We start from the raw sequence: 25527 nt of genomic DNA, 5'->3' as shown, positions 1-25527 counted from the left end.
AGTGTAATTCTATCCAATCTACAGTACATCTTTGAATGAAGAATAAAAAGCAATCATGGGGCATCATTTTATGTATGTCAAGTTTATTAAATCAGAGGAAAGAGCTTTGAAATTAACTTTTTTCCCTTTTCTTCCTCTCATACAATATACATTTTGATGTGCTATTGAATGACTCAATTCCACCAAATATGTATTAGATTGGTGCTACCAGTCCCAGCTTACATGCAATGCACCTGCACAGGTAAGATATACCTACAAACAAACATAGGTATTGTCGTGGATTTTGACTAGTCATCATTGGTTTACAGACCACAACAGATTCTCGCCCGGCATTAAAGCAAACAGTAACATGGTCATGCAAGAATCAGGTCATCAAATGAAGCAAGGAGATAAAGGTTCTGAATACTCACATGAAGTAGGTTTATTTGAAAAAAGGTGTACAGTACATCCATGGAGGGTCTCTCAGTTTGACAGAGCGTATACCATATATCAAAGAACATGAACACAGGTCTGCAAAAGCGAAAGCAAAGAAAAAGCCTCGTGTATCACGTTATAAGCATAGCGAATGCATTTTAGAAGTGGGAGGCTAATTTCTGATTGGGTCAAGTCTTATATGGTCATTTGGGAGTCGGAAGGGATAGGCTCTTGAGGGGGGTGCAAAAGGGGCTCCTCGGCCTTGGATGCAAACATTATCAGCCTGCTCTGAATCTAATGAATGGAGCAGTGTTTTAACAGTGACTCTGAAATTACACTCACAGTATTCACTGCACAACATTGGCTACTACAAGTCAAACCTACCGCTGTTGAGTACAATCTAGAAAACCCTCAGAATTATATTGCATTCTTCTTTATTTTTGCATAGGTCCACATAGCTGGACAGTGGTGTCAGATCATGTGGTGGTAATCTCCAGTCCCAAATTAACATTGTCACAAGACGAGTGCTACTGGACGAGTATCGTCTGACTTCATTCCAATTCACTGGCTATCAAGACACGTTTCATGGTCTCATCATGAACCCACATCACACTGGTACAGTGTTTTATGAGCATTTCCAACCTGAAAACTAGTTACTTTAGTGTGCACCCTTTCTGCACCCTCAAAGTTCACACGACTGTCCTGACAAAGCTTTGTCATCATTTATGACTTCACTGTAGATCAAGTGAACCTGCCTGCCAGTGCAGTGATCATTTACATTTAGATTTAGTCATTTAGCTGAGGCTTTTATCCAAAGCAACTTACAAATCCTGTACAACAAGTCAGCAGGAAGGGTACAACTATGGCAGCTAAAGGTAAGTAAGCTTGTTCATCAAAAAGTGTTGAACTTAAGTGCTACAGTCTTGAGTGCATAGTAGTATAGACATATTAGCATAGTAGGTAGTAATGTAGGCAAGGTAGATTCCTTCCTAGCAAAGTGCACAATAGTAAAAGACAGTACGAAGGTTAGTAGTTTTAAATTTTTTATATTTCAGATATTAATTGAAGAAGTGTGTTTTTAGTCGACGGCGGAAGATTGGGTGGGTTTCAACCGTCTCTGACTATATGGTGGGAAGTTCTCGCCACCATTGTGGAGCGAGGACCGAGAATAGCCTGCTTCGCTTTGATGAACACACTTTGGATGGAGAAGGGTTTCCGATGGAAGAATGAACCCCAGTGAATAGAAGAGGATGAATTTCACTGCTAAGATTAGATCACACAACATAACACTAGAGAATGGAAACATGCCTGCATTCCAATTTGTAGCTTTGGTGGTGGGGCTACTCATTTGTTTATGTTTAGATCATGGATTATGTCTTTAACACAAGATACACAATCCAGGATCAAGAGCACGTTTTTGTTGCCCTCCGTGGAAGAGAGTCATGGTGTCAGAGAAGCGGCAGAAGGACAGAATGCCTACACATTGAGTCCATCCTCACCTCCTCCATCACAGTATGGTACGCTGCAGCCATGGGCCAAGGACAAAGGCAGGCTGCAGCGTGTCATCCACTCTGCTGAGAAGGTGATCGGCTGCAATCTGCCATCCCTCCAGGACCTGTACGCTTCCAGAACTCGGAAGCGTGCACGTAAGATTCTGGTCGACCCCTACCACAACCTCACGCCACAAGAACAGTTTCTTCCCCTCTGCAGTGAGCCTCATCAACAAGGCTCGGGACCCTCACTGACACCCCCCCCACTGTGTTACATTAACACACCCTACTGGACTATATACTTGCCCACTGTATTGTTACTTCATTCTAACTCAGGGGTGGGCAATTATTTTTCCCAGGGGGCCAAATGAGCAACTGAAAATATTTTGGAGGGCCGGGCCAAAATTCCGAACTCAATTATGCATAATATACATTTTATTTCTATATAAAAAGCAGTAAATGGCATTGTTTTGACCGCTGGTAAGAGTGTATGTTATTATTTGGCAATTAAAATGTGAGGTTAGCTTTCAAAAATAGAATTTCCAAAATGATAAACAAAATGTGAAACATTTAACTCTTTTTTTCAGTCACATTAATAACAAAGGGCATTTTGAGTTTCATATACTATTGAAACAAGGATCTTCTTAGCTTTCTAAAGACATCACATCATCTGTGTAGCCAAAATAAACAAGACATGTCACTGAACTGTGTAACTGTGTAAAGAAAAGTGTCCCAGTTTTGTAGCCTTTTTGACTTTACATGCCTATATTAAACATTTTATGTTTCCAGAACTGTGCAAAAAAAAGAATGTGGCCCATTTCACTTGTTATATTTCCACATTTTAGTGTTCTTCAGTTCTTTTTTTTTACTGTGCAGAAAAAAAGAAAAGGATCAAGTGTCCCATTTCACTTGTTATATTTCCACATTTTAGTGTTCTTCAGTTCTTTTTTTTCATTCAGTGTGCGAAATCCAGTCTCTTTTGAGCTTTAACAAGTCCATCAAAGTCAGGTTGAATGACTGAGGTGGAGATGTGAAGCACAGCTGACAGATGTTCATCAGTGAGAGAGGATCTGTACCTGGATTTGGTAAACGTCATGACTGAGAATGTCTGTTCACATATGTAGGTGGATCCAAAGAGAACCAACATCTTCTGAGCATGTCTCTCGTCCTCATGTTTGGAAAGTTATCCTCCTTGAGAGCAGAGTAGAACTCTAGCAGTGATGCTGACTTAAAGTGCTCTTTCAGTAGTGAATCAGACTGCAGGTCAATGAGTTCAAGCTGAACATCAGTGGGTGCACTACATCAGTGGGTGCACTATCAACACTGCAGGTAAAGGGAGAGGAAACCAGCTGCATTTCATCCTCAACCTTTTTGAAATCTTGAAAACGCCTTGAAAATTCATCATGCAGTGCTCCTAACATGGATGAGTACCTGTGCCGGTGATCAGCTGATGGTTTGACTTCTTTCAGGGTTTTCATGTGATTGATTTGATTTGATTTGATTTGAAGTCTTTATTTCGAACATGCAATGAATACAACAAACAATAACAAAAAGCAAAACAACTCAATCTGCATGTTCGAAAAGGAGTAGGAAGAAGTATACACTTATTTAATCCTACCCCTTTTCCACTACTCAAATGAGTGTACTATTTTAAAAAGAAAAAAGAAAAGAAATATATATATATATAAAACAAAAAAACAAAAACTATATATGTATAAAATGTGTTCGAGATTGTTGCTGCCTAGTTGCCTTGAAATTAATTGCAAATAAAAAATAACCACACTTTTGACAGTTTTCGGCTTGCTATTGCCCGACTGCTTTGTTGTTGAATCAAGTCAACAAGCGTATATTGTGCGTGTGAACGTTGACATGAAAAGATTTTTTTTTACCAAATATAATATATATATTATAAAAAAAAAAGATTTATTTTTTTATTATCATGTAATCTTTTGCGGGCCATACAATGCCCAGGTCTGTCCTAACTAGTGTATAATTTACCACATCTGCACAGTTGCACAGCCCTGGCCTACTCCTTTTATTTGTACTTATAATTCTACTATATCTATTGAGTTATATTTAATTTAGTTCATATCCCACATCATTTTATTCAACCTCTTATACAGTCGTACAGCCCTGGCCTATAATTTATTTCATAAATATATGATTCTATTGTGCTTAACCTAGCTCATAATTAATTTTACTCTAAGCGTATACTTGGCAATAAAGACCTTTCTGATTCTGATATGAAGTAATTTAAAGAAATCCTAATACAAAATAGATAATCTCGTAATCAAATCCTATGAGAAAACATATTACATATTGGTATCAATTATATTTAAAAATAGATATGATGGGCTCATGGTCTACCATATCTTCATAAATTCTGCTGTTCCACCAGATATAAACCCTATCCCTGGATAGAGGGCCTGTGTGAACGTGGTTTGAACTGTATGGAGGAGGGTCATGGTGTCAGAGACACTGTAGAAGGACAGAGTACCTGCCTTGTGATCCAGGTACATTCCTATCCTGGAGGACTGAGGGCCTGACACTAGAGTGTAAACACGATTGTGAATGAAAACGTAGCCTCCATTGTAGAACCATAAACACCAGGACTTGTCATTGTTTTGAAAGAGTGACTCATCACCAGCTGTTCTTTGGATGTCTTTGTAAGAGACTGCTATCCAAACACAGTTGCCGGTCCACTCCACTTCCCAGTAACAGCGTGCAGACTGAGCCTCTCTGCACAACACCTGACTCCAGTCAGTGAATCTCTCAGGATGGTCAGTGTAGCCGTGGTCGTCTTCTGTACTCGTCACCTTCCTGTTCTCCACTGACAGGGACAGTCTCTTGTTCACTGTGTTTGGGTCCAGTGAGAGGGGACAGGCGTCTGGGAGAAAAATACATGACATCAAATCAGAGCAAATTAAACACACAACCTCTATTATGTCAGAGTCTGTAACGTTCTGGGTTCCCTCTCCCGGGAATCCAGCTGTCAGTCTGGAATGTTTTCACCTGGTGGTTGGTATTTGCATTTTGGTTGTCACGCCCACATTCCTGTGTTGTCACTGATTGGTACTCTCCACTGTTGCTGTCACTGCTAATTGATTGGAATGTTTGGTTGGTGACTACTTACTCTTTCTCTGTTCCCTTGTTTGTTGTCGAGGCTTCAGAATACCAGGGCCCCGTTCCATGTACCTGGATAACTGAGTTAGCCGGATAACTTTAGCTGGATAACTGGGTTAGCCGGACTTTCCGGTTTCATGTACATGGATTTTCCAGATCACCATGCCAACAGATCCAAAAGTTTGAGCCTGGTCGAAAGCAGAGTTCAAGTTCAAGTTAGCCGGATCACGCAGAGCCACGCCCCCGCAAAGAAAGTGACAGCTCGTTTCCTGAAACTATTCCCACAGTCTACGATCTGCATTATACCATTCTGAATTACGTTTTTGTGCTCCATTCTTCCAGAGGGGGCTTTTGAAATGTAAAATAGACCCAAAATGCTGATATTAAATTCACTTTGTCCTAAATAATGCACGTTATATATACCGTGGCGACGGTGGCGCTCGCTCGTGCGATGTACACATTATGTGGTTATTTTAATTGTAACTGGGATTAAGATGTCTGATGAGATGCGCTGTTTGACGGATTTGAGAAATTGAATGAGCCGTTGACGTCACATGAATGAATGAGGATAAAGAAATAAAACGTCATTCAAAATAAGGAATATTCTAAACACGGGTCTCTCGTTCATTAATGTATAAACAATGAATTTATCCCATCTGGCACAGTGGCCCAGCGGTAGTGCTCAAGCCTGCCAACCTTGCGACCCGGGTTCAAATCCCGGTGTTTCCAATATGATTTTTTTGAATATAATATTAATGATTATACGCCAAAGTAGCCTGGTTTTAAGTTAAAATATTATAAATCTACATGCATTGAGGATGTCATTCTTTATATAGCTCTCAACGTGCACCAAATTGAATTATTCCTATATTGCAAAAAAAAGGAGACGACTAGGGTCTTGAACCCCGGTCGTCCGTGTGAAAGTCAAAAGAACAACCCGTTAGACCACATTGGAGATAAGTTAAAGATTGACTATACATCAATCAATGGGCAAGAGGGCCGTATCGTAATTCTGTATAACAGTTAACTAATTATTTTCGCTAGCAAGATCTCATTTGATTATTCAATCCAGCAGGCAAGTTTAAAGAAATATAATCTGATTGATTGAGGTAATGAGGGACTTAGAATTAGCCTATAGATAACGCATTTAACTTGTCGGCGAGGCGATTGAGCCGTATTGCAATCTGTCAATAAAGTCTTAAATCAATTAATCAATCAATGCCGTTGAGAATCAGGGTCTCTGCCATCGATACGTGCTGGCTTTTCACCTAAAACGGCTGCGCGCATTTAGCCTGACTCGCAAGTCTGGCTTGAGTTAACGAGACTGAATCCACCTTTGTGAAACAGGAAAATCCCGGCTTCGAACATCGGGTTAACTGAAGCTGGATAATGGACATCTTGATCGACTTAGTTGAACCACGTACATGAAACAGGGCCCAGAGGTGGGACCAAGTCATTGTTTTGCAAGTCTCAAGTCAGTCGCAAGTCTTGGTACTCAAGTCCCGAGTCAAGTCCCAAGTCAAGACAGGCAAGTCCCAAGACGAGTCCCAAGTCCTAACCTTTAAGTTTCGAGTCCTAAACAAGTCATAATACGCGCTTCACCAAAAGGTTTCATTATCAACTTGTTGGGAAAACATAATCTAATTTCTATGAATGTAATAATATTCAGAATCAGTCTTACAACTAGATACAATTGGGCAAGAGCTGCTTGAGAAAACCAGTGCAGGAGTATATTGAGAAAAAAAAGAATAAGTATCACCATATCCGTTTTAAAGGTAGGATAACAATAACCAACATATTGTCTTCCCACTTGGACCAATCATTTATTTAACGTCTGCCTGCCCTGTATATACAGTCTAATGAGTCTATGGCACATGATCCATAATAGCAGACCTCGGTTCAACTAACTAGTCTAATTGATAACCCTTTATCAATTTTGGGGTATAAAAAATCTGTACTGAAATGACAAGGCATCTCTGCATTTCATTAGGTAGTTTATTAGGTATTAGAATTAGGTAGGGCCTAATTCGTGTGCGAGTTCTCTCTCTCTCTTGGATAAAATAACAAACTCAGCAAGGCCAACGGCTTCTCTGTTACAATGGGTGACAATATTGTAACAAGGAAAGATGAAATTACCTAGAGGTGGAGCAGTGCTACAGATTGGGGACCCGATCCAACGACAATAACGTTAGACCCAGAGTGATATTGGTTATCCTGCATCAAGTCAGAATAAAATAAATTATCATTCGTGAAACTCGCAGGATGAAAGGCAATCTGAAATACAAGGATATATCAATACACTGTTTTGAAGATTATTGTCGGGAGGTGGTGGACCTGCGAGCCAAGTTCAAGACGGTGATGTCTCAACTCTATCTGGAGAAATACAGACCCCTATTAATATACCCTGCAAGACTTCGCATCGTCGATAAACAAGGAGAAAGGGTTTTCCTCAACTCGCCTGAAGATGCAGTCAAATACATGGCAGCACAAAATGCAGGATAGTGTATAAACGGCCTTTTAGGCATGGACACCATATAGTATAAACTTTAATGAACCGCTGATTTGGGGCAGAGAGACCTACGAGCTCAGAGTTATTGAATGTTTTCCCCGTTGGGCTTCTATTATTGTGGACATATTGGATTCAAAATTGGAACGATACAGAGAAGATGAACATGGCGTTGAAGTGATCCTTATTTTAAGAGTATGGAATTCTAACAACATTCCAGAACATACTGGAACATTCTAACACTGTAAAAACTACATATTGGAATAATCTAGAACATCTAAAACATTCTTTGATATAGGGAACATTCTGGAATAACAGCAATACGTGGCCAGACATACAGCCAGAAGCCCTTCGGGGGAATAACCAACAGCATCTAGCTGCAGAATCACAGAACCATCACAGCAGCGGCCGGCTGAGGACCGGTGGGCCCATATCGGAATACATTTTTTTACAACGGATCATCGCCCACCCATGGCCAGGGGAAATGCTGCGTATACGTATTTAAAAACTGCTTTTTATTAAATGGAAATATTCCACTACTTCTTCAATTTATACTCTAGGTGTTTAAGCATAGCAAAGCTCTTTAAAGATCTAAGTTAATGTTCTCTTATTTTTTTCTTTTTTCTTCTCTTTTCTATGATTTATTGAGGTTCTCTTTTCAGTTCAATACCTCCATATTATTCTTGGGTTATTATAAATTACACAAGTTCTTATAAAATGTAAGTGATTATGGCATGATAATTGAAGCTTATTTTTGGTCTTTATTTTTATTTGTATCTTATTTAAATTTTTATTTAACGGGAAAGTGGCCAAGCCACAGTTGACATTCTACTTATGGTAGAATTTAGAATGTTAGATCCTATGGTATACATAGGAATGTTAAGGATAATTGGATCATTCTGGGATATCCGGTGGTTTAACTCTTTCAGTGCCACTCACGAGATTTCTCGTGTTTTTTTATAGGTGGTTGCTAGCCACTCACGAGATTTCTTGGATTTTTTTTTTTGCGATCTGAAAAATTATTGCATCACCCGAGTATAGCCGAGGGGCGCCGACGATCACTGTGGAAAAAAGCGCCCCCTGTCGTCTCCCAGATGATATAAGTGATTTTGGAATGGACTCAATGAAAATGAATGGGGAAAAAAATCCGGTACTCCACATTTTCCAGTTCACTGATCCAGCCGGGGTTACTAGAGTTCATTCTGGAGCCTCAGATCCCCGCGGATCATGGAGTTCTACTGTATCGCGTTGGATCCATACACGTATCGATTTTTTCGAATGGTGATCAGGAATTGGAATATACCAGTTGGATACCATCTGATGTCAGGTAAGGACTCTATGTTATCAGTGGTAGGATAATCAGAGTAAGTTTGATGAAGTTATAAGCTGTTTTGTGAAATGTCTTCTTTCGGTTTCACTGTAAAAGTCCGAGAGGAAATCAACGAGGCGATTATCAGTGCGCGGCCGTAATGTGCGTGCGTGCACGTATAATATTGATCATCTAGCGTTTATTTGAAAACGATTCATAAAAAGGCAGACGAATATCAACGTTGTGGAATATTCCACTAAAAGACGATTTTCATAGAATGCTCCAGAATGAGCTGTTTTTTATATCAAAACGGGGGCTTTTCTAACTGCTCTGAAACGGCAACGACGCGATAAAAAACAATCTGCCTTCACAGCACTGACTGGAAAATAGTCTTTGATAATGCGATGGGCAGATTAGACACATAGCCATAATTTAAAACATAGATTAGGCGATATTAACGTTAACATTGGCGCCGATGGTGGCATTCAAGCGGTAAAACGGAAAACCAGGCGTGGCGCTGAAAGTGTTAAGGGAGGGAGTTATACGCAGCGGTTGTGTTCATGGAACACAGTCCTGTACGATTCTCGGTGGGAATAGGGGATTTTTATTTGTATATATATATGTTTTTAAGCTCGGCTCTCAACGGGACCTCAATAATTGGATGTACATCTATTGTAGCTTCGCACTCCAGAAGCATTACCAACAACTACACAACAACATGTATAGATTATGGCTAGTTTGAATATAATGATCTGGAACACTGGTGGAATAAATAATCAACACAAACGCAAAAGCGTGCTCACACTGATGAAAAAAGAACAGGTGGACGTGGCCCTGCTAAGCGAAACGCACATCTTAGAGAAAGACATAGATTAATTAGCGGACAACACATATCATAACATTAGTCACTCTTCCTTTGGAACAAGAACTCGGGGAGTAGCCATAGTCGTTAGACGGAAATTGAACATTGAATTGAAGGGAGTATGGTCTGATGCAGATGGTCGGATAACTATAGCTAAGATTTTACACAACAGGAAAATAGCGCTGGTAGCGGTATACGCCCCAAATTTATACGAAGTTAATTTCTTCACTACACTTACCGGAGTAATGTTAGACCTTCCCGAATACTCATTTATAATTGGTGCGGATTTTAATGCCATTTGGAATCCAAGGATGGACAAATCAAACCCCTCCTTTTCCAGTGAACAAAAAAAGTCATCTAATGCATTAAAGGATTGGTCGAAGATTACAGGTGTAAATGACTTATGGCGATCACTTAACCCCACGACCCAGAAGTACTCCTGTCGATCTGCGAGATATAACACTTTTTCCAGAATAGATTACATTTTTACATCCCGAGACTATTTGATAACTACGATGTGGAAATGATACCCAATGCATTATCAGATCACTGTTATTTACTCCTAAAAGGAACATTTGGTATACTATCAACCCGAGCCCCAAGATGGCGATTTAACACGATGCTGCTCAATAACAAGGAATTCATTACACAAATCAAAGAAGCTCTTACGGTATTCCTTCGGATGAATGCGAATACGGTGCAGGACCCCAGATTATTATGGATGACGACAAAGGGAATGATCAAGGATTTCACTGATAGCTTTTTCTCCCAAATATGCAAGAATCGATGCTCAAAACTGGATAAACTGGAAACGCTTTACTCAACGTTATTTAATTCTTTACAATACAACAACTCGGTTCGACTGGAAAATCAAGTCAATATACTAAAAAAAGAGATTAACGCCATATATAGACAACAATCTGAAATGCAAATACGCAGCACAAGACAACAGCAGTACTCCCAAGGTTCCAAACCAAGTCACCTATTAGCTATGCGATTAACACTTTAAGTGCCGAAAACGTGTTTAGGCGTCTTTCCTAGCCATGCTAAAGTTGCCGAGGACGCCCTAACTCGTCTTTAATATCAATATTTCAAAAATCTGATCGAAATCATATTTTTCCTCCGCAGCCCTGAGACACAGTGCTGGCCTCCTCTCAACCCTCTAGCGGTTCAAGAGCGCCATCTGGTGGCCGATCGGCAGAAGCGCCAAACAGGAAGTAATGTGGATGAAGTGGTGATCACCCATATTACTTCCGGGCACTCTCTATAGCTCCCGCGACTCCATCTTGAAACACTGGATAATAGATTGCTCGCCCTAACTCAATAAACAACATGATTTGGACGTATATACTATTATACAACCTGGAAATAGATCCGGTATTTCGACATCCCATAATTGAAAACTGTCTTCTCCACGCTGATCGCCCAACGGCCCGTGGAGACTGGGGTGAGTTTTAGCGTTTATTATTACCGTGTTCGATACTAACTGCTATGATGAACATTTGACCCACATTAGATGAATGGTATAACGTTGCCCACGGAATTATAAACGATTCCCCGCCCATCCGGTCATCATCAGATGATACGTAGAAACTCCTAGAAGCACGTCCATTTGAAATTTTTCATCTGGCACCGATCGCTATCAAACTATTTCATCATCAATATAATGCATTTGGGGCTATAAATCACGTTCTGGAGAAAGCTGCAGAAAGAGATGAAAACATACTTATACTTTAGACCATATTTTACTATGAATATGTGAATGAAAAAGTTTAACGTTGCTACACAATGAACAATACATATAGGACCTTGAATGGGCCCTAATAATGGCAATCTAGCAATAGAATTTAAAAAGTTATAGCCCTGCAAAGAAGGGGAACTTCTCCATGTTAAATAGAGCTGGCAACGGATGGTATATCATGAATTTAGCCTTAGGCAATCAAAGTGTTAAGAGTCAACGCAAAATTTGCAGATATAACTACCATTAGAGGCAGAGCACAACAAGGACTTGTTACAGAACCCAAAGAAATAAACACAACATTCAAAGAATTCTACTCCAACTTATACAAATCAGATACAACCTTCGATCCAAACAAAATGGACACATATCTTAATCAAATTAACCTCCCTAAACGTTCAGAGGATGACGCTAAACAGTTAGAAACACCGATCACACTAGATGAACTTAGGGAGGCCATATCTGAAATGCAAAGTGGTAGGGCTCCTGGAAGAGACGGTATCCCACCAGAAATGTACATCTCTTGTTGGGACATAATTGGACCCTTATTACTAAATATGATTTTATACTCAGTCAAGGAGGGGAACTTCCATAAGAATGACAATATTGCACTCATAACAGTCCTCCTTAAAAAAGACAAAGACCCCACCGAGTGTGGTAGTTATAGACCTTTAAGCCTCCATGATCAAAACTGCAAAAAAGAATTTCATCAATGACAAAACTGAGGAAAACAAAAACAAACCACGTGAACTTTGGAAATTACTCAATAATCAACTAGGATGCAGTAAAAAACTTAAAACCAGATTCTCAAACATAAACATAAAAACGGACAACACGCTCATCACAGACAAGCTGGATGTAGCCAATTACTTAAACATTTTCTTCACAAACATAGCCACAACACTGGTAAACAAACTACCCTCCCACTCAGGGCTTTATGGGGTAGAACACATAGTAGCTTACTACAAAAACCTAGGGGTCCGCAAGGACGACTTCAAGCTGGAAATGGTAACAACAGATGAGGTACTCAATAAACTGAGCGCCCTCCAACCTAACAAGGCCACTGGCCATGACAACATCCCCTCCAAATTCCTCAGAGACTCAGCAGCCGCCATCACACCAATCATCACACACATAATAAACCTCTCCATAAAACAGGGACACGTCCCCAAGGACTTCAAAATTGCGAGGGTGACCCCTCTGCACAAAAAGGGCAGCAAATTAGACCCAGGCAACTACCGCCCTGTTTCTATTCTCACCTCCATCTCGAAAGTCATGGAAAAAATTGTCTACGAACAGGTCGAAAAGTACCTAGCGGAAAAAAATCTAATCTACGAATTCCAATCTGGCTTCAGAACATCCCACTCCACTGACACATGCCTTCTCTATTTGAATGACCACATCAAACAAGAGGTGGACGCAGGCAAATACTGCGGCATGGTCATGCTGGACCTACAAAAGGCCTTTGACACGGTCAATCACTCCATTCTGATTGACAAGCTAAAAGCAATTGGTTTTGATAGTCTATCAGTGAGCTGGATGCAATCCTACCTTGAGGGGAGGGAACAGATGGTGGAGGTAAACGGTACTCTATCCCCCCCCCTCACAGTGAGCTGTGGTGTTCCACAAGGAAGCATACTAGGACCGCTACTGTTCCTAATTTATGCAAATGACATGTCGTCAGCTTGTGACTGCAACTTGTTCCTGTTTGCGGACGACTCAGCCCTGCTGGTCTCTGACAAGAACAAGTTACAGGTTGAAAAAACCCTCAGCTCGGAACTAGGCAGAATCTGCATATGGCTCGCTGATAACAAACTATCATTACACATGGGCAAAACAGAGTCCATTCTCTTCGGTTCAAATAACAAACTCAGCAAGACCGACGGCTTCTCAGTTACAGTGGGTGACAATATTGTCACAAGGAAAGATGAAATTACCTACCTGGGTTCCATCCTAGAGGCTAATCTCTCCTGTGACAAAATGGCATCCAATGTAATAAAAAAAGTCAACCAACGAACTCGATTCTTGTACCGGATCTCCTCTCTGGTAAACAAGAACACCCTGAAGACTCTGGCAGGAGCACTCATTCAGGGGTACTACGACTATGCTTGCACCTCATGGTACCAAAGCACCTCAAAGGCGCTAAAAACAAAATTACAAACATCTCAAAACAAACTGGTCAGACTACTGCTTGACCTTACTCCTAGAACCCACCTCACCCCTGCCCACTTTGACAACCTAGGATGGCTTAGAGTAGACGACAGAGTACAACAACTTGCAATGGGCCTGGTCTACAAGATACACTACACGACCAAGGTACCCATGTACATGTCAAAATACTTCCCAAAGGTCAGTGAATACCACGATCACAACACCAGAGGGAGCTCCACAAATCATGTTAAACCCAGATTCGGCTCAAATAAGGGACTAAACACGTTTCGCAATTATGCCACATCAATGTGGAACGCCCTACCCAAAGCTGTAAAGGAATGTGGATCACTACCCACTTTCAAAACCTCTCTCAAGGGACACCTACGGGAGACTGCAATTCAACACTGGCCCCTGTAAATATCCTAACCCAACCCCCTCCAATGTACAGTAATTTACCTAGTATGGTTTTGTCAATAGTTCAATGTACAATTGTGTTTGTTTGTACAGTGTCTCCTCCCCCCCCCCCTCAATGTACAGTGTTACTTGTTTATACAGTGTGCCCCCCGCCCCCCCCCCAACCACCTCCAATGTAAATTACCCAGTATGATTGTCAATATCCCAATGTACCCAACCCCCCCCACCCAACCTCCTCCAATGTACAGTTTCTACGTCAAATGTATATACTCCCTTTTCTTGACTCCTTCTGTATCACAAAAAGTACTGTATTTGCAAATCTGGTATGTCATAAATGTATAGATGTAGCAGTACTGACTATCTGTATGTCATGTATGTCATATATGTCTATATGAATTGAAAATGGGGGACCCTGATGGAAACAAGACAAACGTCTTTCTCAGGTCTGCATCCCCTTAACAATTGTATGTATTGAGCCGTACTGTATTGTACCCATTCTGCAATCTGTTAAATAAAGTTTTCATTCATTCATTCATTCATTCCTCGGAACCGATATCAAATTGTACTCTAAGGTATTAGCCATCAGACTACAAAAGCATATTATGACGTCTTTAATTCATCCGGACCAAACTGGCTTCATAAGAGGTCGCTTGATCACTGATAACATAAGATGATTACTACACGTACTAGATGCTAACAAGGAAGACAACACACCTAAGGCGATACTGTCCCTGGATGCAATGAAAGCTTTTGACAGGTTGGAATGGTCATATCTATGGGCAGTATTAGAAAGGATGGGGTTAGGAAACGGATTCATTGAGATGATTAAAGTATTATACAAAGACCCATCGGACATGATTACAACAGGTACAATCATCTCCGAAATCTTTCCGGTATCACGCTCAGCTAGACAGGGTTGCCCTCTTAGTCCCGGACTATTCGATCTATCATTAGAGCCTTTAGCACAATATATAAGACAATCCCAATCCATAGAACCAATCATAATCAAGGGCACACAACACAAAATTAGTTTATATGCGGACGACGTAATACTGTTCATGCAAAACCCCAACACCGCATTGCCTCATCTTCTCAAGCTGATTGAGGACTTTGGAGATCTATCGGGATTTAGGATAAATTGGCCGAAGTCGGCCTTCCTCCCACTTAACGCCCCTGCAAAAAGAAATATAACCCTCCCAAAAGAGATACAGATGGTAAAACACTTTAGATGTTTGGGAGTTGAAATATTCCCTACCATAAGCCAAACGGTGAAGCACAATTACATAAAAATCCAAAACAAAATCAAATACGACCTTGTCAGGTGGTCAAAACTTAAAAACTCAGTACAGGCACGGATATCAATAGTTAAGATGGACGTCCTACCTAGAATCAACTTCTTCAGCTCAATGCTACCGTTACCCCCTCCAAAGGGTTACTGGAAAGAATTACACTCCTCCACATACAAATTTATTTGGAATAACAAACCACCACGTATAAAAAGATCCACCGCACATAGAAACAAAGCAGACGGAGGTATGGCATTTCCAGATTTCTACCATTACTTTAAGGCGTACACTTTAAGACCACTAACAACATGGTTTGATCCCCAAGCATTAGTGTCCTGGAGAAATTTAGAAGAAAATATAGTAGCTTCACATAGGCTGAAGGGCATAGTATACACCAAATTATCAATTAAGCAATGCAAACGGAAATTTGGCCCCATAATCACTCATGCGATCCGGATATGGCGCGAAACACAGAAAATATTCTACCCCACATAAATGGCATAATCATACTCCCTTATTCAATAACAATGCACTCTTGATTGGAAAACAACCTATAAGATTCCCTAGATGGGAAAAGCAAGGCATACACTCATTAGGAGACGTTTTCAACAAACAGGGTTTTTGTAGTTTCAATGAAATACGCGAAAAATTTAATCTCACCAAGTCCACATATTATTTTTACGCACAGTTATTGGCATGTTTGAAGGCTCACGGTGTTCCATTAAAGATACCAATTGTACACCACAGATACCACACATTTTTCTATGAAAGAGAGACATCGAAAGGTTTTGTATCAGATCTTTATCATCAATTACTAACAGCCTCGTATGAAACCCTCCATCTAGACTCAGTCTGGAGGAGGGATATACCAGACCTGGAGACAGACTTTGACTGGCAAGAGGCCTGGGCAAATGTACGACATGCATCAAGGAACCCGGACCATCAACAAATCAATCTTAACTATATTCACAGGACATACTTAACTCCTATAAGACTGAACAAAATGGGTCTTAAACAAGACTCCAAATGCTCCCTATGTACAAATGGGGACGAAGGGACATTTATGCACATGTACTGGGACTGCCCACCAGTTAAGATATTTTGGAAAGAAGTGACCCAGCAATTAGCAAATCTCTTAACTCTGGATATACCTGTACACCCCTCTGTATTACTGCTGAATGATGTCTTTGAGCATGCAGTACCTCCACAGCTAAAGAGATTGGTTTTATCCGGTATCACAGTGGCTAAAAAGCTGATAGCATCACGATGGTTTCAACCGGAAAAATGTGCCGGAAGGTCTGGACTCTTACATATCTCGATGTGATTTATCAAGAATATCTACAGCAAGAATTTTGGGTCTCAATGAATCCAAAATGACTGTGGTTAGAAGTGGTGGAGAGAATAAAAGCTAGCATATAATGGTAGTGTCTGGTTAGGAACAAGTTATAATGGTTGGATTATCCAATGGGGGGTCCGGGAGGGGGGGGTTCGAGCTGGAGCATATGTGTGTAGGTTTTTAGATAACAGGTATTAGGGGTATATCCTGTATAAGACATTTGACTAAATGGTAATTTCATTGGATATGCACTGTTAATTAATGCTTGTATATCTTATCGTGTGTTGTCATGTTTGTTTATGTCTGTTTAAAAAATAATAAAAAAAATATATAAAAAAAAAAAAAATATTACCTACCTGGGTTCCATCCTGTGACAAAATGGCAACCAATGTAATAAAAAAAAGTCAACCAACGAACAAGATTCTTGTACCGGATCTCCTCTCTGGTAAACAAGAATACCTTGAAGACTAACAGGAGCACTCATTCAAGGGTACTACGACTATGCTTGTACCTCATGGTACCAAAGCACCTCAAAGGCACTAAAAACAAGATTACAAACATCACAAAACAAACTGGTCAGACTACTGCTTGACCTTACCCCTGCCCATTTTGACAACCTAGGATGGCTTGGAGTAGACAACAGAGTACAGCAACTTGCAATGGGCCTGGTCTACAAGATACACTACCACCATGTACATGTCGAAATACTTCCCAAAGGTCAGTGAATTCCAGGACCACAACACCAGAGGGAGTTCCACAAATCATGTTCAACCCAGATTCGTCTCAAACAAGGGACTAAACACGTTTCACAATTATGCCACAACAATGTGAAACTCCCTACCCACAGCCGTAAAATAATGTAAATCCCTACCCTCCTTCAAAACCGCTCTCAAATAGCACCTACGGGTGGCTGCAATTAAAAACTGGCCCCTATAAATGTCCAACCCCCCCCTCACCCAACCCCCTCCAATGTACAGTTTCTTCCCCTTCGAATGTAGTATATATTTCTGTTTCTTATGATCTATGTCTCTTATACAGTACTGTATACTTGTATGTCATACATGCCTTGATAAAACAGTACTGTATAGCTGTATGTCATAAGTGTCATGATGAATTGAAAATGGTAATGATGTAAACAAGACGAAAGTCTTTCTCTGGTCTGCCTTAACAATTGTGTGTATTGAGCTGTACTGTATTGTACCCATTCCGCAATCTGTTAATACAATTTTCAATCAATACATTTTTTTAAGGAGCAGCATTACTGTTAGGCTACTGCTGGCCATTCATCAAGCGAGACATTGCTGATTGTTTATAAACCAAGTTACATACCGTTATTTATGCAGCTTCAAATGTAGTTGGAAGTTGTTGCGTCTCCATCTGTGATTTTCTGCAATTCGTTTTTTGTTGACCACCACATAGTTTTTATAAGCAAACGAAGCAATATTTGGTATAATTTCCCACTGGATCCGTTGTTCTTAACGTTCGTAACTTACTTCTTCTCTGTAGCAAATTGATTGGATGCTGTCGGATTGTTTCAAACAAAGTGGGCAGCAGGCCACGTGAGCGGATCGGCGCGGCCGAGAAATCCGCTCTTCGCTCTTTAAAGCTTGGTCCGCTCCGCTAATCGCTCATGTTGACCCCACCCCCAAGTCGCTCTCCGCTCGCTCCCCGCTCACCTTGAATCGAGCGCTCCCCGCGCCCCGCGCCAGATCGCTCGCCAGTTTTTTCTTTTTCTTTTTTGGAGCATGGTGTAAATGAGCTCAAACTACAACAGTCTACACCCCCTGGGCCCCTTAACAATTGTTTGTATTGAGCCGCATTGTAATTGTAGCCATTCTGCAATGTTAAATAACGTTGTTTATCCATTCACTAGCTCTATTAAGCGATGATAGGCTAGCCGAGCCACAATGCTATGGTCGCTGCCATTAACGTTAGCATGTAAGCTAACGTCAACAACAATGGCGTCGATACTTTTTCTAACAGGAGTGAGTGTGGGCGTCATAGATATCTATGGTGGGCGTCTCTACAGTGACGAAGCCTGAACAGGATATCACAGGTTCACCCTTCTCATTGGTTGAAAATGGCCTTCATGTTTGTACATCGCCATCTGTTGCTTTGGCATTGTACTGCATGTATATATTACACCAACAGTGTTAAACCACTGTGAGCGGCCTGGAGTGGATTGGAGCGGAGGAGAACTCTCGCTCCGGACGTCGCGCCGACTCATTTTAAAACCCACTCCTCGCTCACGTCAAAACCGCCCGCTCCGCTCCCCGCGCCGCTCACGCTCCGATCCGCTCACATGGCCTGGTGGGCAGGAGATATGATCTTTGAGCCAAGACACAAATGACATTTAACTAAAACTAAAACGTTCTTTTCTTTGTGCTCGACAAAAGAGAAATTGTGACAATATCCATCTGTAAAAAACACGACTAGTGGGGGCTGCCATGGCAGTCAAGACTATAGTAAACAAAACACGCCCACAGCACAGCATGTCCCCGCAGGTGAGGTGACACACAGACAGGAGAGGAGGACTGCGCTGCAGCTTGCTACTGCTCGCTACCAATCTACATAAAAATAACGCAGTAACGAACCATTCAGTATTTAATATAACATACTTTTTTATCTTTGGGCATGGGGGAAGGTATCAAGTCTTCTCAAGTCAAAAGGCTCAAGTCCAAGTGAAGTCACAAGTCATTGGTGTTAAAGTAAAAGTTGAGTTGCAAGTCTTTTTTGATTTGGTCAAGTCAAGTCCAAAGTCATCAAATTCGTGACTCGAGTCTGACTCGAGTCCAAGTCATGTGACTCGAGTCCACACCTCTGCAGAATACCGTTCATGTGGGAAGGAGCTGGTCAGAGTTTGCTGAGCCACTCGCGATGCACTTATATTACTTTTGCCTGTTCTCTCTGTTGACGCCCTACCTATCTCCGTCTCTCCTTGTCTCCTCCACCATTGGTCTCACTACTACTCACCCCCAATACGTAACAAGAGTCTGTCCGTCAGCCGACACACAACAATACAAGTGATAGAAAGAGGTCATCATGGAACTCACGTTGTAAAAAGGACTCTCTCGTCCCAGGCTCTGGTGGAAGTAGAACAGCCACTGGAGAAACTAGAGACACAAAATATCAGTCACAGCATGTTATCAACATGAATGATGGCATGGATGAAACAATAGAACTCATCACTTATTTCTGATTTGCTCCTTGAGCTGTTCCAGAGGTCCTGATGAGTGGCTTCACAGAGAGGCTTATTCTGGGTTTCTATTGTGATGTCACTTGTCTTTATTTATTTGTCTTTGTATGCATCTATCTCTCACTCTTTAGTTCTGTTATCTGTTGCTATTTGATTGGATTGATGTATTGGTTGATCAGGGCTCTACAGTGCGACCATATTGCTCGCATATGCCCTTAGAAATAAATATGTGTGCGCGAACCGGAAAAATCAATTACTCGCACGGTGTGCGAGTGAAGATTACAGCCTCAGTCGTGCTTTTTTCCCCTCCGCTGATAAATCGTTCAAAAACTACAAGTCCCACATTGCACTCAAGCCAACGGTCCAATCACAGTAGAGTGACGTGACTGGTCATTTCCTATCTTTCCCTTGAAACCAATCGGAATCTCTCATTTGCTTGTTTACTTCCTGAAAGTCCGCCATTGCGCTATGCGAGACTTTCCCGAGACAGTAACATTAAGTTTTATGTAACTTATTCTCAGTGATGGGCAAGCTACTTGGAAAATGTAGCAAGCTACACTACAAGTTACTCTCGATTAAATATAGCTCAACTACAATGGAAGCTATCCCCAGAGAAATGTAGCAAGCTACACTACAAGAACATGGCAAAAATAGCTAGCTACATCGGCACTATTTTTTTTTTCAAGTTTCCACCAAACAAATAGGCAGGATAAAAAATTCTCAGTTTGATTGTTTATTATAAAACTGAAACAAGCCCTCGGTCTGGCTTTTTGTGTCATCCTTTTAACATGAACTTGTATTACACACTTCTTCAATATCTGAATTGTTTTACTTCATTTTACTAGTATTATGCTACCATGTATATACTACTACCAACTATGCTAATATGTCTATACTACTACAGTATGTACTCAGAGTATAACACTCAAGCTTGACACTGACAAACAATACTACTTATCCTTGGCTGCTAGATATGTACCACTCCTACTGACTTGTTGTACACAATTTGTAAGTTGCTTTGAATGAAAGTGTCAGCTAAATGACCAAATGTATTTAAATATGTAACTCACAAAACATTCCATGGCCCCAAAATCATGTGGGGACCCCCCCTGGGGGTCCTGTCCCACAGGTTGAGAACCACTGCTTTTCACTTTTTTTCTTTTCTCCACCCCAATAATATTGTTCATTTTCTGCCTACAGTGAAACATCATGATAGCAGCTATCTTAGCACACAAGTCAGTACACTTTGTCAACAGCTTTAACTGTTTGGGAACAGTTGATTTTCATCAGCTCACCTGAATGTGTCCTCTGAGGCTCAAGTTAGTGCTGGACGTGTTGAGAGAGCAGCATATGTTTTAGCCGTTTTTTCAGTCAAACTCATAAATGTGTCCCAGATAGGGCCATGGAGAGTCATTGTTGTTATTGACATCATCATCTTCATCAATGCCATCGAACCCCTCTGCCATTTCGCGCAGACTGGTTCATGTAATCCGTTAAATTGCATTCATTCAATACGTCTGTGTTTTGATTTTCACTTCCTGCTTTGCGGCTGGAGTCCCGCCCTATCCTGCCTCTGATTGGCCTACCCGTAAAGTTTTGGCCTACCATACCCAATCGTGAGTCGTCACTCATATCTAAACAAACCAACCAATCATAGTGGGTTTTTTACGGGGAGTTTTTTTTCTCCTCGCAGATCTTCTAGTCTAGACTGGAAAGTAGCGTGTAACGTTTCTCGTCGCTACGTTACTACTTCGTTCTATAAATAGCTCCGCTACAGAGATCGCTACCCTGGTTAAAAAGTAGCGAGCTACCAGCACGCTACTGAGAATTGTAGTTAAGCTATGTAGCGTCGCTACTGCCCATCACTGCTTATTCTAGTCTTACCAATAGCAATAGATTTTAGAACACCTAGATTTATCGATAGCAATAGTAATATAACGTTAATGCAACAAAACGAATGCCTTCCTTTGTTAATCATAACGTTGATGCAGTAGCGTATGTCATTGTGTTGGCTGTAATCGACCGTCAATCAATGGTCTACCTGACACGCAAACTCATAAACAATGTTTCTGTACTGGAGGTGTACAGTATTTCAATAGGCAACCCTGAAAGGATTATTTTTCTAGAAGAGCAACACTAGCCAAAACATAGGCATTGTATGCATAAAAGGGGCAAACGCTAAAGTTAAGTGACTGTTACTTTTGTAGCAGTAGTTTGATTTGATAGTTTATTTGATAGGGACAGCACATGTTAATGAACATCAAGTACAAAATACAAAATGTAAACATGCAGGGTTGTAGCAAGAGCTAATTTACACCAGGAAACAGCAAAACTCTTTCAATAAATAAATAGCCTGCTTAGGGTAAAAGCATTGTGACAATAAATGATAAAAACAACAATAAAAACAAGAAACAAGTTACATAAACTAAATCAGATTTAAAATTATCACAGTTCTGGTTTGCCTTAAGATGCAGTTTAAGATGGGTCTTGAACATGGAGTATGTGGGGCACTCTCTAATCACAACTGGTAGGCTATTCCAGTAGTTACCACCTTTAACAGAGTTAGCAAAGGTAGTATACCGAAAAGGCACCTTACAGTCCCCTCTACTGATGGCCCTGGTGGTAATGCCAGTGTCTCCTTTTTGTTTAATGTACCTGCCTTTTTTATTAGGCCTAGTTGTTGGCTACAACTTTGCCACAGTAGGCATTAATCACTTAATAGTTCAAATGTCTGTGTCCCATTCCCGTTTGCACACGCAGATACACACACAGGCACACAGTGGGCCAGTGACTTTGGTGGTATGGGCGCACAGATGTGTGTCCCGTTCCCATTTGCACATGCACGCACAGTACAAATATACATTACAAAAAAATAAAAATAAAACTGTTACTTGAAATATTTTCACTGTGCTCCTAAATATTTGTGTGTGCTCCTAGATTTCTTTGTGCTCAAATTTTTTTTCATTTAGGAGCACATGTGCTCCTTGGGAAAAAGGTTAGCGTAGAGCCCTGTTGATTGATTAATGTATTGGTTGATTAATTGGTTGATTGAATCATTTATTCATCCATTGATTACAATTTATATTAGTGTCATTAAATTTTTTATTAATTCCATTTCACACAAACAAAACATTCTGCCCCCCAAGCTTTACAAAAAGAAAATCCAATTTTACGAATGGTCTTACTTTCGCTGTGTTTCTTAGGTGGAAGAATGACGTTTTCATGGCCTTATTAATATGAGACATAAAGGTCAGGTCTGAGTCCAAAATGACACCTAGGCTTGTAACCTCAGTCTTTACATAGGATGACAGACTCCTCTTTTCGGGCCGATCAATAGGATTTCGGTCTTGCTTTCGTTTAATTTTAGGAAGTTATTGTTCATCCCCTTATTTTTAGCTAAAAGACAGTTTGTAATGGACTGTATGGCTGTAGTGTTATTTGGTTCTGCGGAGATATATAGTTGTGTATCATCAGCATACATTGTGGTATCTAATGATGTCCCCGAGGGGCAGCATATATAGCGAGAAGAGTAATGGACCAAGGCAGCTTCCTTGTGCAACTCCAAAGTTGCTGTCATGTTTCTCGGATACATTGTCTCCAAGCTTAACATAGAACTTTCTCCCCTTAATGTTTGTTCTGAGCCAATTCAGTACATGACCGGAAAAACCAACCAGTCTTTCAAGACGACTGATCAGGATATTATGGTCAATCGTATCGAACGCTGCACTAAGGTCCAATAGGACAAGACTTGAGACTTTGCCAGCATCAGAGTTTAGCCTGAGGTTAGTAAGGGCTGATGGGATGCATGTTAGTGATGCACGATATATCGGCTGCCGATATAATATCGGCCGATATGGCAGTTTTTTTACACATCGGCATCGGTCCGATATCAAGATAGGGTCGATATAAAAAAATAAAAATAAATAAAAAATCTTTTTTTGTCTTTTTTTTTTTTAATCTTATTTTTTTCTTTTTACATGTTTTGGCCTTAAATAGTTTCAAAATATCTGTCATTTCTGAAAATAAGTTACAAAAGTTTAAAAAAAAAAATGCATTTTGGAAAATAGCTCTTTATTTGATTATCATAAAGTGTTTTCTATACAGAGATATCGACATCGGTAAATATCGGTATCGGCCAGAACAGCAATATTAATATCGGTTATCGGTATCGGCCACAATTTTCACATCGGTGCATCACTAATGCATGTCTATATTCCCCGGGTCCTATGTTCCCGGGGTCCTATGTTCCCCGGTAGCGATAGATAGTCAGACCACCAGCCCTGATTCCAAACTCTAACCTTAACCAACTTTGAAAGAGTCGCCAAGCTTAACCAGTTCGAAACAAGGCGGTCATTAATAATTAATAAAATTATAAACATTTATAAAATGTTCAATCAATCAATCAATCAGGGAACATAGGACCCAGGGAACATAGGGATGACCCCCTTTAGATCTCCATTAAGAATGATTCGATCATACCTGGTAATGCAGATCGATATGAGTTCTGAAAATTCCTGTATGAAGAGTGGTGAGTACTTTGGTGGTCGATACAATGTCACACACACTACTGGCAGTTCTGTTTTCAATACAATAGCAAGGTATTCAAATGATGAACATTTTCCCAGGTCAATATCACTGCACACAAACTGAGTGGAGATGATGGCTGCTATTCCTCCTCCCCTCCCACTCTGTCTGTTTGATTGATAGAATTTAAAATTGGAAGGGCAGGTCTCAATCAGTGTTGCTACACCAGTGATGTTGTCTAGCCATGTCTCTACTAAAAACATACAATGTACACCATTTTTTACTATGAGTTCATTTATCAGAAATTATTTTTGTTTCAGCGCTCTAACGTTGAACAGTGCTAGTTTTAGCTGTATGGGTTCTGTAGTGGGGCGTGAGACAGTCTGTGGTTGAACACTGACATTGATGAGGTTCGATGTACATATGGGACATGATAAAGAGTAATTGTGATTGATTGGTCTTCTGGTAATCAGAACCGGGATGACACTCAACGTGTTTCTTTGTAGCTTAGGCTGCTTCTGTAGATGGTCTACAGAGCCACATAGGCCTAGTTGTCAGGCCAGTGATGCTACACATTGCATGACGTTATGTATTAGCAGATTTACCTACCCCTGATATATTTGGATGGATGCCATCGGGTCTGTAATGGTCTTTCCTGGACCAGAGCAGATCAAAGTTATTTATATAACCAAGTTCTGTAGCAGTACAATAGGTCTGTAGCCACTGGTGCAACCAGAACAGACGGCTAAATCGTTCAGATCCACAACCTATGGATGGAATGGGGCCGGACACAATACATATTTTGCCCAGACTCTCAACAGTGAGAATGATGATTCAAAGTCAGATTGGAGTTTAGCGGATTGTCTAGCCATTACGTCATTTGCTCCGATATGAATGATGACGGTGTGGGCGGAGGGATATCTGTCGATGATTTCAGGAGTACACTCGGATATCTGTCGATGATTTCAGGAGTACACTCTAGTAAGTTTAAAACAGGAGATGATAAACAAGAGATAAAAAATAAAGAGATAAAATCAAGTTAGAACCAAATAAAAACATTTTATCATGGTGTGCATGTATTCAAGCTGTGCGGTATCATGAATAGAGAATGGGGGACCCCGATGCAAACAAGACGAAAGTCCCCCTCCGGTCCGCATCCCCCCAATAACCGCATGCAC

General features: G+C 40.7%; 1 protein-coding gene across 2 annotated transcripts in view; it reads right to left on the bottom strand.

Annotated features, from left to right (window-relative positions):
* Nucleotides 1-468: 468 nt before the first annotated feature.
* LOC311231996 (tripartite motif-containing protein 16-like) overlaps nucleotides 469-25527 on the bottom strand; it is a 67414-nt gene continuing 42355 nt past the window's right edge. The window contains exons 7-8 of one of the 2 annotated variants that reach the window (XM_084318644.1): nucleotides 19683-19742; nucleotides 469-4791 (exon numbers count right to left, since the gene is read on the bottom strand). In XM_084318644.1, coding sequence (XP_084174770.1) covers nucleotides 4268-4791; nucleotides 19683-19742 — 584 coding nt within the window. In that variant the 3' untranslated portion in view covers nucleotides 469-4267. The remainder of the gene's footprint in view (nucleotides 4792-19682; nucleotides 19743-25527) is intronic. The other variant, XM_084318645.1, reaches the window with a different exon arrangement.

The sequence above is a fragment of the Notolepis coatsorum genome (genome assembly GCF_963971535.1).
Source record: "Notolepis coatsorum genome assembly, chromosome: 1".
In the NCBI taxonomy this organism is placed as follows: domain Eukaryota; kingdom Metazoa; phylum Chordata; class Actinopteri; order Aulopiformes; family Paralepididae; genus Notolepis; species Notolepis coatsorum.
The sequence above is the reverse complement of the archived record's forward strand: the minus strand, read 5'-3'. Positions and strand labels throughout refer to the sequence as shown.